The following is a 13,942-nucleotide window of genomic DNA, read 5'->3' as shown; positions in this document are numbered from 1 at the left end:
AAGTAATTAATATTAATTATGTATTAAATTTAATTAGAATATATAAACTATATTTAAATATTTAAATATAATAATTAAATATTTGTAATTAGATATTAACACAATTGTAATATTTTAAAATTATTTTTATTTTTAATTAATGCTTTTAACACATTTGTATTATTTTATTTTAAAATGTATTTGAATATATAACTCAGATTAGATATTAACATAACATAGAAAATATAAACCTAACAAATTAAAATATTACATATATTTAGATTAAAGTTTTAAAAAGGGATAATATTTATATATCAAATATAAATACTACAAATTTTGGGAGAAGACAAAGGTTAAAAATGTAAATAGAAGTCAAAAGCACTTTTGGCAGATGGAGAAGTTAAAAATGTTAACTTCTCCATCCGCCAAAAAGTACTTTTTTTTAAGTTAAAATTTTTTCTGAAATGATGTCTGTTCTTTATTGCCTTTCAGGGAAAAGTACTTTTACATGCAAAAGCTCATCTGAAAAGTAATAAAGAACACAGCCTAAATCTACATTTGTTAGAAATTTTTGCTAAGAGTTTTGATATCGATAATGTATGGGCTTAACATTGATCTATCATTTTCATTTCTCTGTATTTTTTTAATGATGATAAGGGCGTCTCCTTCCACGACCAGCCTTTGGTAACTCAGATCCAAGCCCATTCTTACCGCTTGTAGGCAGGCCAAAGCCTTTGCTTTAAACGTCGTAGGGATTCGATTATTGACTTCCAATCTACAGTAATGTATCTTTCCTTCTGAGTCCCTACATACAATGCCTATTCCAGATTTAAATATTTGTTTGTCAAAGGCCCCATCAAAATTTATTTTGATTTCATCTGGTTGGTTCAAGTGGTCTCCACTGTTCTTCTACTATCCTTTGACCCAATAATTTGTGGTGTACCTCTTCCCATTCCCTCATATATTTGTAAATAAGAAAAACTGTGTCCTCCACTGATTAGACTTTTTTCTCGTGCAGGATCTTGTTTCTCCTTGACCAAATTGCCCAAATGCTACAAAAAATAGTCTTATTCTATATTCTTGTATTGGTAAGTAACTCTCTTATCCACTGTTAATATCTAACTTCTTCGTCCCTTTGTGTAATTTGGATCCCTAACTCTTTCCATATGTTTTTGTACTGCAGCACAATCCCTGAAGGCATGTTCCGTCGATAATGTATCTGTTATGCAGCAAGGGCATATAGCTGTATTGCAAATCCGCTTATGGTGTAGACTGCCCATAGTTGGAATGTATCCATTGTACATCCGCCAGTTTGTAATCTTTAATTTTCCTGGCAAGTTTGTTTGCTATATTTTTTTATAGAAAAATTTACCAATGTTTGTATCATTATTTATAACACTATCTAGGTTAGGTTCCTCTTTTGTTAACCATCTGTAATCGCTCCTCACTGTATATTCTCCTAATGGTTCACCACTCCAAATTCTAGAGTCGTCTTGTTGGTGTTGTGCCGAAGGAATTCTAAGTATTGCAGCAGCCTCCTCGCTTCCAAATAAGTTGGTTCCTAACTCTATGGTTCCTAAATGATTCTTTAATTCTATATTCCCCAAGCATCTTGCCAGGTTGATATGTGGTCTCCCCTACCCACCCTCCAAGCCATCCCCTCCCCTAGTAGTTTCTTTTTTGTCCTATGCTCCTCTAGGTATATGAAAGGTAATTTACTAATTCTGCCTGCAAAAATTCATTGTTGGGAAAATATTTAGCTTTTAAAGTTCTTGTTAATAACGAATTTGCGTACTCCATTAATCTCCAACATTGTTTTACAAGAAGGGCTATATTCAATTTGGCAAGATTCCTAAACCCCATTCAACCTTTGTCTTTATGTTTGCAAAGCTTATCCTAACTACACCAGTGAATACCCTTTTCTTTTCCTTTCTGTTTTTGCCACCAAAATCGGCTAATTACTTGCTCCATTTCTTGACATAATGAATTCGGCAATAAAAAAATGACATCGCGTAAGTTGGTATAGATTGGAGAATACTTTTAATAAAGACTTCCTCACCGCCTTGGGATAATGTTTTAATGCACCAATTCTTCACTCGTTCAACGATTATTTTTGAAACGTCTTTCGTTTCTGCCTCCCCACAATACTTGGCATCCCAAATATCTTTCGACATTCGTTACCCTTCTTACACGTAAAACTTAGGTCACCAAATCCTTTGCTTGTGTCAAACAGTTTGAGCTAAAGAACACTGTCGATTTATCCAAGTTGATGCTCTGTCTAGATTTCTTTTCATACTTAATTAGAATATTTATTAGCTCGTTTCCTTTCTGTTGCTTCTCCAAAAAGTATGCAGTTATCAACAAATAATAAATGAGTTATCACTTGCCTTTACACCTCTTATTCTTTTTCATTCTTCGCCATCCTCATCAAGGTAGAGAGACGCTCTCCGCAAATAAGAAATAAATATAGGCTCAGCGGGTCGCCTTATTTGAGGCCCCCTTATTGGCTTGAATCTTTCCCCCACTTTTCCATTAATGCAAACTGAATAAAAGACGGAGGAGATACATTTCATAACTCGGAAAGCCTAATCTTATCATCATCTCTTTTAGAAACCCCCATTCAACTTTATCGTACGTCTTGCTCAGATCCAATTTAAGTGCAAAAGATCCATTCATTCCTAATCTTTTTTTGTTTTAGTGTATGTAGGATTTCATAGGCCAATAAAACATTATCAGTAATCATTCTTTCTGGGATAAAAGCACTTTGAGCTTCATCAATGCAACTATTTAAGATTTGACTAAATCTATTAGCTACTAATTTTGATCTAATTTTATAAAGAACCAAATATAATCTTATGGGCCTAAAATCTTTTAAACTGGTTGGACACAACTTTTTCAGAATTAAGACTATCAAGGTTAAGTTTATAGTTTCCAACAAGTTACCTCCGTTTAAAATGCTGAGACCATACTCCCCCACTTCTTTCCCTAATATATGCCAGAATTTATGGAAGAAAATTGTAGGAAAATCGTCTTCTCTCGTCGTTTTCAAGAGCGCCATGTCTTTGAGGGCGTTTATAATTTCTTCGATCTTGTACTCTTCTATCAGTTCTCGATTCATATCTTTCGTGATATATTTATTTACTCCATCTCACACCCCTTCCAATATCTCTCCTCCTCCTGTGATGAATAGTTCTGAAAAATAATTTTCTGCAATATTCATCATCTCATCTTTTTCCAATGTGAGTGAGCCATTTTTTTTTAGTTCTTTTATTTGATTTCTCTTTCTTCTATGAAAGGCATATCTATGGAAAAAGGTCGTGTTACGATCTCCCATCTTCAACCAATTAGCTTTTGATTTTTGTTCCCAATAAAGTTCTTCTTTATCAATTTCCAAGTTTAATTCCACCTTCAATCCCAATAGCTCACCTATCACTTCATCAGATCGCTCCTCATCCATAATATCATACATTCTTTTCTCCAAGCTTTTCCTTCTTCCTACCTTATTATTCTTCAAACATTTAGCCCATTGTAGCAATCCTTTTCCAAGATCGGTCAATCTTTGAGGAACATCCCCTTTGCTTTATCTCCAAATACGCCTAATCTCTTCTTCACACGTGTTTTCCAACAACCATCATTGCTTAAATCTAAAGTTTTGGGCTCTGGACACCAGATCGTCCAACTTTGTCTCTATTAGTAAGGGACAATGATTTGAGAAAGAATGTCCAAACTTTGTAATTAAGCCACATCGTCCACCATTCCACATTTGTTATATATCTATTAATACGCTTTCTAATATTGTTCTCCGCAAAATTCCCTCTTTCTCATGTGAACCACACCCCTATGAATCTTAATTTGATATTTCTCTAAAAGCCTGCGTACGCCTTCCTCCCTTAGCCCCGCCCCCCCAATTTTCTCGAATAAGTATAATACCTCATTGAAATCTCCCCACTAACCATGCCAAGCTATGATCTTGACCTAGTGATTTTAATAAGTTCCAACTCTCCTCTTTTTGGTCAACTTCCGGTGATCTATAGAATCCAGTGAACCTCCATCTTTTGATACTAGAATCTTCATCTATTTCCACATCAATATGATTATTCGAAAATTTTCGTAATGTTACATTCACCCCTTCCTTCCAACCCGTACTGATCCCTCCTTTTGTACCTTCTACTGACACTCCAATGTTGTTTTGAAAACCACACTGTCTTCTAACACTTTCCATCATTTTGTTGTTCAGTTTTGTCTCCATAATGAAGACTACTTAGGGTTTATTAGCTTTCAACACATGCTGAAGCCTTCTCCGGGCCTAAAGACTCCCTAACCCTCGGACATTCCAACTTAGGATTTTCATTACTGTCGGTTAGCCTGCACAAAGGGCTACCAGTTTTGATTGGTGACTTGCACATTCATACTTCATCATGCTTTCTAGAGATTCTGAATTACCAATCTTCTCTTGATAAACCCTTGGTCTTTTCTTCCCCATCACTTCGTTCTATTGGCATATCTTCTTCCCCTTCCATCCTTTGTCTTCCTGTAGATCCTTCCTTATTCTCATCCCAGCTCCCCATCCTTCATTCAGCTTTCCTTTCAAATTGAATCCCAATACTGAATTTATGTATTGTCCTCTCTGAAATTGCTTCTATCTCTGAACCCCACCCTTTGCTTCCCCCATTTATGCTTTCCCCCTTTCTCTTCCTCTAATAAAACCCCCATCTTCTTCCATCAACCAAACACTAATGGTGGTAACAACCCTCCTCCCTAGTGCCCTCAACAATAGATCCCATCCCAACTCCATCTCTTGACAATCTGTTGTTATTCTGATAGGGCAAAAATTATCTCCATGCCCGAGTTTTTCACAAAGAAAACAGAACAGAGCTAATTTCTCATATTGAAATCGTGCATAGGATTGTTTTCCCAACGAAATTATTAACTTCTTTCTTTTTAAAGAGACTCTCACATCCAATTGAACCCGTATTCTCATATACCCACGAAATCCCTTGTTGATTTGTTTTGCATCATATTCGACAAAAGTACCAAGGAATACTCCAAACTATTTTGCAAGTTCTTCAGAAATCATTCTTGTTGGTATATCATGAATTTGAACCCAAAAGAATGAATAAATCAAAGGTACTTTCATTGGATTCTCGTCTGCCATTAATCTATGGAAAACTAGTAGGTGGTTGTTAAAGGTCTATGGTGCTCCATTCATGACTCTGTTGATATCGACCTCATGAAAGGATATAAGCAGGAATCGCTTCTCTCCTAGATCTGAGATCACCACTCCGCCGATTAGATGCCCTAAATTAGCCAATGCATTTTTCATGGCTAGAAAATTAACTTTGCTTGCTGTTAGAAAGCACCCCACCAAGCAAAAACTCTTAATTTAATTTGTCTTCTTTTTGATTCCCCTTCCACCCTCCAGCCCTCTTCCTCATCGTTAAGACATAGCCCCGCCATACCGTTCTCCATTAATTCAGTTTTGATGTTCAGTACAAACCCTAATTTCCTGGATTTTGAAGGCGATTTAAAGAAGAAACAAAACAGAAACAACAAAAAAGATGATCGAAAAAATTAAGTTCACTTGATCAAGATTTGACTAACTTTTTATCAATTGAATACGTGAAAACCAAAGACAAAGCTTATTTGCGACCTGATTCCTACTCAAATCCTGGTATCTGAGCAGACTAAATTTCAAAGAAAAAGCGTGCCATAGAGGCAGACTGTTATTATTTGTTATTTATTTAAACATTTATACATACAACTTTATTAAAAATCGATTTTTATGTAATTTCACTAATCATAATCGCCATTCCAGGTCTTTCCATCAACGTAGATTTTGTTCAAATATGACATTGGATGAGTTACGAGATATGACAGAAAATAAATGCCCCATTAAAATCCAACATTGTTTTCCAAGCTATATGATGTAATCCCATTTTTGTTTTAACTATAAACTGAAAAATAAATTGCTGGCATTTGCTAATTGAAAAAGACAGCAGATTTTGGTTTATACAAAATGATATTTAGTTTAAATCAAACACTTTAAAAAAAATAAAAAATAAATTGTATTACATTTATATATGTACACTGTAAACTTCTAACTACTTGGACAAGTATGGTTAAAGTCAAAACTTGTTCTAATCGATTTCAGCGTGTACATAATCAACAAAAACGAAGTTCTTTTCCAGTTCATGCAATGTATATGCCAAACCAGCAGAAACCACTCCAAGTAGTGCTAAAACTACCCGGAATTGGATGTCGGATGGAATGCTGGCTGTTGCGCAAAACGCAACCGTTGCACCCATTAGAATCTTTTGCCATGTTTGAAATGATTTGTATGCTTGTTTGCATGATGAACATTTGAGCGTATGCTGCTCGAATCTATCTAACATCTGCAGGTGATGATTAAAAGTTCATGAACATGTTTGAAAAGAAGCTGTTAAGGGGGCAGGGGATATTAGTAAATTTTAAGTTTAGCGTACCTGGCGTTTTGATAATACTGTGGATGGGAGAGGTTGTTGGCCGACCGAGGTGAGCCATTCGGGTTGACCATTGCCGTGACGTCTTAGCCAATTTCGAAATGCCAAGACGAAGCGATCAGCTTGTGTAGGTGTGAATGTGAGCTTTGTGTACTGCTTGTTTATGTCCTCAGAACTCTCCATTGACTTTGAAAGAAAGATCTTTTCTTGTCCTTGAAGAACAATCATGTCTCCATCATAGACCTTGTTCGAAGTCCAATGCTCGAACCATCTAGGAACCACCTGCCATGAGAAGCAGGGAATGATTTAACTTAAAGAATTTATACAGAAATGAAGCAAAACTTGGGTACCAAAATCGAGGCTTTTCCTTAACATGAAACTTTGATTAGGAACATGGATGCTAATTAAAGCAAGCATATCACAGAATACGTGGAAAAATAAAATAGTTCGTGATGAATAAACCTTACAAGAAGTTCTAACAGAACGCATATAGAAAACAAGAAAGGCTAGGGCTATTTGCAACATCATAAAAGAGAGATATTTGATTAAAGATCCTCATTTTACAGCAATATCAGACACGAAAATATGCATTAGAAGCACAATGAAATAGTACTCACCTGCCACCAGGCAGACCCAGGCACTGTAAACTGGAAGAAGTTTCGAGCACTACAAACGATTGATCGAGTCTTCCCTGGAGCCATTGGTACATTGAACGAACATATCCATATCTTCCATTTCTGCTCACCAACTATAGGAAGTTTCGTGTCTATCTCTATTCTGCAGAGCATCATAGTACAAGTACCATAAATTTGGAAGATCCATAAAATTTTGAAAGACATTAATACAAAAGACAACAATTTATTAACTGATCTAAGCAGCATTTGCCTCTTTATGTATGTAACAAGTTGAAAGGGAGACCGAAAAGGATATTCTTGAAGGAGAAAAATAATGATATGAAACTATTTGGAGTGATAAGAGAGGATGGTGGTGGATAGGGATGATTGGAGGATGAGGATTCATGTAACCGACTTAAATGTTTCCATGTATTGGTTCTTGTAGCAGACTACAAATATAGTATGGGATTAAGGCATGTTGGTCCATTTGTAAAAGTAGTTTAAGATGCACTGAAATTTTAAATCTTAAACAAGGATGACAGACTTACTTATTTATATAATAACATGGCGCTATAAACTTAGAACTGATCTTGGGATTATCATCATTTGATCCACCAAAGCCCCAAGGACCACTAGAATCCACCTTAAACGGAAGAGGTTTAGCTCGGTCTCTCCTCCCTGTAACCTATGTTGACAAAGCACAAGATTTATCAGCAATAAAATGAATTATATTTTGATGCTTGTATTTATTTCGAAAACTAAGAGTAGGGACTGAAACAGCATTGTTAAAGCCCTATTAAAAACTTAAAATTTATAAGGAAGGTTCATCTTAAAAGTTGCTTGACTTGAAAAGTAATGGATTCTTCAAGCGATCAGTATACCATGATGGATCTTTGGATATCATCTAAACCATGTATGTAAACTAAATCTAATAAAGCTTGTAAAAGTACCTTGTGATGAGCAAAATCAATATGGGAAGGATCAGAGACATTCTCCATGAGGGTATCATAACCATAGAACAGATCACGCTGAATATTAACGGTTGCAAACTCGGGTTTTTTAAAGTCATCAGGTAACCTAAAAACCATAGCAATGATGTTTCGTCAAGATATATTATACTATATCATCTGGTTTAGTACTTAACCTAGTAGTTTGAACAACAAACATATACTAAAATTAGATGCAGTGAATTACATTGGGGGCTTGGTGGCACTAGCTCTTTCCTGCCCGTTCTCGTCCGGCCAAACGAAAAGCAAACCTTGAGACACCATTGTAGGAAACACAGTAGCACAGGCTCTTGGAGACTGAACAGCACGAGCTTCAGGACCTTGAGATGCAGCCTGAGGAATCCTAGTGCATGATCCACATCCATCAAAAGACCATCCATGATATGAACATTGCAAGTGCCCATTTTCATCTAGTCGCCCTTCCTACAAAGTTGCAAAGATACCAATCAAAACCCAGAACTCAGTAACCCAATTTTTTTTTCATTTGGTAGCAGATACAAATAGCCAAATTTAAGGGGCAACCAAGGAAATTTGAACTTTAGATTATGCACTGAACAGAGTGACATGTTTAATGAAGGTTCAATAGGGCAAACAAAAAAGTGTAAATGCTGCAAAATATATTCACTAGAGCTTACAGGGTTTAAGAATAGAGAGAAAGAAGGCACATACAGATAAAGGAGCAAGCCTATGGGGACACTTATCATCAAAAGCAACCCATTGATTCTTTGATTTATCAAACCAAAGCACTAAATCACGACCCAGAAGCTGAAATGGGGTTGGTAAAGTTGGGTCCAAATCTTCAACCAAAGAAACCGGGTACCAATGATCTTTCCACGAGAACTTAGCATCTGAACTCTCTTCACTAAACTCATCGCTAACTCTATACTCTTCGTCTTGTTTCTGATCCGGTGAGGGTGCTACAGCTGATGATGGAGCTGCCACGTGGGGAGGTTTAAGCCTTGTGATTCTTCTTGGAGCGAGGTTGTTCTTGGTTGGAGATATAAAAGCCTGGGGTTTGCTTGTTTGTGAGGACGCAATAAAAGAAGAGGCTATACGAGTAGTAGAAACAGAGGTAGCTAGAAACACCGCCATTTTTTAATTATCTATGCTGATCTTTTTTCTCTACATACAAAATTATTTTATTTCCTTTTGATTCTCTTTAAAGAAAGAAAAAGAAGGAGGAAAAACACTTGCGTGCAAGTTTTCTATTTCTAATAGACAGCGAAAGAAAGGCCTAAAACTATCGAACTCGCTCGCCCCCGGAAAATGTATCCTCCGTCTATTGCCTATTACCTAATTCTCATCCGACCACTAAAATAATGACGCGTAATAGACATTTTTAGATGACGCGGTGGGATTCATACCGACCACACAACTATGTTTGTGTACAGTAAAATATCCACACAATATTCTAAATTCACCCCTCTTAATATATTTTCACCTAACCACACATTTTTATCTTCTTAACCAAATTGATATTTTTAGTTAATCAATTTAATGAGTTAGTTCTTAATAATTTCTATAATTATTTTTTAAAAAAAAACTAGATGGAGAACTTGGACAACCATTCCTTTACAATGTAGTTTATCATATTTTGTTTTATTTCATGTTTTACATAAAATTTTAAGTTTAATGATAATTATTTAATGTTGATTGAGCTTTAGCTTTATTGGCATCATTGTTATTATTGAAACAACGAGGATATTGATTCAAATATTGATGTGTCGCAAAACTAACTAAAAATTTGACTAAGGCAAGTGTACCTATAGCTACGGTAAGTAAAGACATTGTTCCACAAAGACTAAAAGTACTATGAAGTACTATCTTTCTATTATTTAACCGAATAATTTTAGTGATTGATTAAAACTAAAATTAACTAAATTAATTAACTAGCGAACACAATAAAAACAAATCATGAAAGTAATCGATTAACAACCAATAAGCAAAACAATAAACAGGAAAGAGTTCACCTAGATTTTATTTGTCACTATCAATTTAAATTACGCAATTTCTTTAGTTAGTATCTTGATCCGTAAAAATCTCTAAATTATACTAATATCTCTTTTGAGCATAAGAACAACTGATTCTAGTTTGATTAATTGAAATTTATTCCTAATTAAAACCCCTATTATCGTATTAACTCTTGTTACGGATTCCCCTATTAGATTTGACTCTAATCTGGTAGATTTATGTTATCCTATTTCTAGGATTGCATGCAACTCCACTCAATTACACAAGATGTACTCTTAAACAGGTTTTATTCAACCACCGATTTAAGCACATTAAATATGGATCAATAACCTAAAAATATCAAACCAAGAATTAAACACACGTAATTGAGAACAAGAAACTAAGTATTTATTACGTAAAATCAAAATCAAACGACTGAGTCCATCATAGGGTTCTTCTCCCCTAGGAATTTAGAAAATTAGTTCATGCTTGAAAATAAAAACATCCAAAATACAATATAATCGAAAAAAGAATACAATATAATCGAAAAAAACTAAGAAACTCATGATGGCTTCTTAAGAAACCAATTGAAAATCTTCAATCTTGACGGAAATCTGCTTCAAAGTCGGCTTCAATAGTATTTTTCAAGTTGTTTTCTTAAATATTCTATGACGACTCCCGTCTATCTTCTTATTTTTGTCATATATACGTCTTAGAATGCTCGAAAAACCTAAAAATCGTGATTTTCCGTTGTTCGGTGCTTAATTTTACGAAATTGACATAGCTATGTGGAATAGTCCAGCCTGTGTGGCTCCTGTAACTTGCTCTGACGCTATGATTTTTGCTTCTTTTGCTCTCAAGTGCTCTGTTAAGCATCAAAACATGAATCTAAAGGATTAGGAGTATAAAATCCACAATTAACGTCGGATAATCACCCAAACAGCATTAAGAATGAGGTTAAAACATGTTACTTTTAGCACTTATCAAATATGCTTAAGCGTCTTTTTTCTTTGATTTAAGGATCATTGAAGGAATACGGATACAAGTATACATTGTATAAGAAAATAATTATTTAATAAAATTTAACTTAAATTTATTTATAAACTAGTTAAATTCTGAGATGGAAAAACTAGTATAATATAATATGAGAAGTTACTAGGAATTATTGTACCCTTACTTCAACGGGACACGTGGCAACGTGAAAACCAACCAGAGAGACTCGTGAGCAACCCTTCGCCTTGTACTGTCTAAATGGTTCCCCATGGAAGGAACCATCCATTTTTGACCACTCGATCAAGTCCTCTATTAAGTCATTCCTTATTAACGGGTGCACTCTCTATACAAGGTGATCACCCAAAAATCATCACCTCTCTTAAAAATACCCCCAAAGCACAATATAGAAAGGGGTTTCTCTCCTTTCCTTCCAACAAAGCCTAAAAAGCCAAGCCATAATCCTCTCCCCTCAAGCCTCTCTTTCACTCTCCTCTCGACCCCGACAAGGGTGAACTGGCCTTCCTTGTCAACGTCCCCGCCTCTTTTTCCAACCTCATTGATATCCTGCATCAACCTTGGCAAGTTAATAGGAATATAAATATTCCACAAAAAACTTGGTGAGTTAATTTAACTTGTCCATTACAGACAATGTAAAGAGAAGGTGAGAGAGTTCAGATGTTCACATTTCAGCAGTTGTTACAAGCCATCACTCATCATGGTGCAGAAAATAAAGTGAAAATGTAGGTCAGCACCCATTTTAAAAAACATTCATTGTTAATGGACAACACTGCTGAAATGAGCCCAACACCAGCTCTACTTATTCAACCCAAAATCTTGAGTTGCAGTTGCTTCTGTTTTCTTCCATTTTGTATTGCAAATGATAAAAGCAGAAGGAATAGAAAGAAAAGAACTTATCATCACCAAAGCATCAAAGTCTTTCACAAATCAACAAAAACCAACACAATTTTTTGCTTTTTTAAGGAAAGATTTAAGAGGGTGATGAAATATTTAAACAACCAAATTAAATGGGGTGGCTTTTACCCATTATTGATTTTTCTAGCTTAATCTTCAATATTTAATTCAATTTGGTGCTCAGACAAAACAATCCAGTGATTAATGGACACATGTAATACCTAATTGGGACAAAATATAAAGTTCAAAAATCAAATCGGATACTGAAAAAAGAAAAAATAAAGTTAAATACCAAATTGAAAACGAAAGTCAAAATCAGGTAGTAAATAGTATATGAATCCTTTTTGAAGTTACTGTTTACCCAAAAATGAAATATTAAATTGTTGTTAGAGGGAGGGACTTTGGTTGAATGGCATAAGAAATTAGATTGTGGTTTCACCCATTCATCAACTCAGAATAAGGATTGGCGTAGGTTCATTTCTAGGGATATTCAATTTCTAGGAATTTTTCCATTTAATTAAATGATATAGTACGAGTAGGAAATTAGTTTCAGATTCCCCCCCCCCCCCCATCCATTCCAATTTCATTAGGTTTTCATTTTTAACAATAGAAAAGGAACTGTCAATCCTCTGTAGATCTAACCCTCACACACTGAGCAATGTCAACTACCCCTCCTTCCACCGCTCCAAACGGCCGATCCAGGGTTTTCAGCGAATCAGACGAAATCCAGATCCTCAAATGTTTAATCAGAGCCACCAAATCCATTCCTCCGCCCATCACCACCGTGGGTACCTCTACCATCAACCGCATCATCAAGCGTCTCGACCACAGGTTCACCGTCTCCCAGATCACCGACAAGATCCGCAGGCTCAGAGACAAGCACCACAACCATGCAAGGAACAGAGCCCTGGTAAGGAACCATCACGACCGGCGAATATTCAAGCTTTCCAAAAGAATTTGGGGCAAGAAAGCAACACCCAGAAAGAAGAATAGCAAGTCAGAAGATCAAGGGGCTATTGAAATGGGAGGTGATGGGGTCGAGAAATTGGACAAGTTTCCATACCTGGTGGCTGAGTTTTCCAAGGTTTTGCCCGAAAATGAAGTGTGGAAACAGAAGATGAAGAGAGTGGAAGAGGAGAAGTTGAGGAAGATGGATCAAGAATGGGTGATGTTGAAGGTTGAAGAAGCTAAATTGGTGGCTAAGAAGGCTGAGTTAATACAGCAGCAGATTATGGAGGTAATGGGGGGAAATGGGTCCGCAAATGGGGTTTAATTACTTTCTGACTCTTTCTAGTTGGGTTGTGTTTTTATTATTTATTATAGTACTTGAATTTTGATGCTTGGTCGGGCATGGAGGATTGAAGTGCAAAGGGAGGAACAAATTTGGGGTTTAACAATGTTTTCTTGTGAAGACCCCATTAATCCAAAATGTTGTAAATGAAGTTGAAGGGTATGATTTCCGGATTTTCATTTCCATCAGTGATACAAATGCTGGATGCCATTTTCATTTTACCTAGTTTTTTTGTGTTTAAGCAGGTAGCTGCATTTTGGCTCATGTGAAAATTTGTACACTCTGTAGCTTGTGAGTTTATTTTGTTAGACCCTTTTTAGATGGTGCTGGTGTTACTGTTTTTAGGGCACATAAACAGTTCTTAATTATCTTTTTCCTTCTTTCTGCGAAATGGGAAGGAGTTGGTCAAAAGAACCTTTCAAGGAGGCAGAGAGAGGGAATAGGGTTTTTTCACAAGATCAAACCTTGGTTTTGGTAAAAAAATATGTCTATATACAATACTTTGTTGTAATTATATTTTTAGATACTTTTATCACTTAATAAAAACATTATCGAAGTTGAGTTTAAAAACTCGCTTTTTAGGCTTTTAATCTAGTAACTTAAAACAATCTGATGCTTTTTTAATCAAGTTAGGGTTTTGGAAAATGAAATTTTCCATCACAAATTGCTTGGTGGCCTTTCTTGTAAGAGGAGCCATCTCAAGGGAAGATTGAACAC

The 13,942-nt window shown here is 35.6% G+C and overlaps 2 protein-coding genes and 1 long non-coding RNA gene across 3 annotated transcripts; 2 read left to right on the top strand and 1 right to left on the bottom strand.

Moving 5' to 3' along the window:
• The first annotated feature begins 770 nt into the window (after positions 1-770).
• On the top strand, positions 771-1,836 carry LOC105792039 (uncharacterized). Its single transcript, XR_001133179.2, has 2 exons — positions 771-1,067; positions 1,163-1,836. It is a non-coding gene; the product is annotated as an uncharacterized LOC105792039 (long non-coding RNA).
• A 4,098-nt stretch (positions 1,837-5,934) lies between these two features.
• On the bottom strand, positions 5,935-9,346 carry LOC105792030 (pheophorbide a oxygenase, chloroplastic). The gene is made up of 7 exons (XM_012620394.2): positions 8,749-9,346; positions 8,267-8,502; positions 8,023-8,149; positions 7,621-7,757; positions 7,076-7,235; positions 6,462-6,740; positions 5,935-6,371 (listed from the first exon to the last, which is right to left on the bottom strand). Exons 1-7 carry the CDS (start codon positions 9,169-9,171, stop codon positions 6,117-6,119), a joined length of 1,617 nt encoding a protein of 538 aa, XP_012475848.1. The 5' UTR covers positions 9,172-9,346; the 3' UTR covers positions 5,935-6,116.
• Positions 9,347-12,318: 2,972 nt separating this feature from the next.
• Positions 12,319-13,795, top strand: LOC105792056 (probable transcription factor At2g01370). The gene is made up of 2 exons (XM_012620430.2): positions 12,319-13,384; positions 13,471-13,795. The coding sequence occupies exon 1, from the start codon at positions 12,593-12,595 to the stop codon at positions 13,205-13,207; it is 615 nt and encodes a 204-aa protein (XP_012475884.1). The 5' UTR covers positions 12,319-12,592; the 3' UTR covers positions 13,208-13,384; positions 13,471-13,795.
• The last annotated feature ends 147 nt before the right edge of the window (positions 13,796-13,942 follow it).

This window comes from Gossypium raimondii, chromosome 7, assembly GCF_025698545.1.
Source record: "Gossypium raimondii isolate GPD5lz chromosome 7, ASM2569854v1, whole genome shotgun sequence".
NCBI lineage: Eukaryota > Viridiplantae > Streptophyta > Magnoliopsida > Malvales > Malvaceae > Gossypium > Gossypium raimondii.
This window is presented reverse-complemented; position numbering and strand designations above follow the sequence as displayed.

What these genes read in the sequence shown, in the direction of transcription:
- LOC105792030 (XM_012620394.2), bottom strand. Translation starts at nt 9,171, where the DNA reads ATGGCGGTGTTTCTAGCTACCTCTGTTTCTACTACTCGTATAGCCTCT. An exon ending in TTGATTTTGCTCATCACAAG is followed by an intron (nt 7,758 to 8,022) that starts GTACTTTTACAA and finishes TTGTCAACATAG; the next exon opens with GTTACAGGGAGGAGAGACCG. An exon ending in CAGTATTATCAAAACGCCAG is followed by an intron (nt 6,372 to 6,461) that starts GTACGCTAAACT and finishes CATCACCTGCAG; the next exon opens with ATGTTAGATAGATTCGAGCA.
- LOC105792056 (XM_012620430.2), top strand. Translation starts at nt 12,593, where the DNA reads ATGTCAACTACCCCTCCTTCCACCGCTCCAAACGGCCGATCCAGGGTT.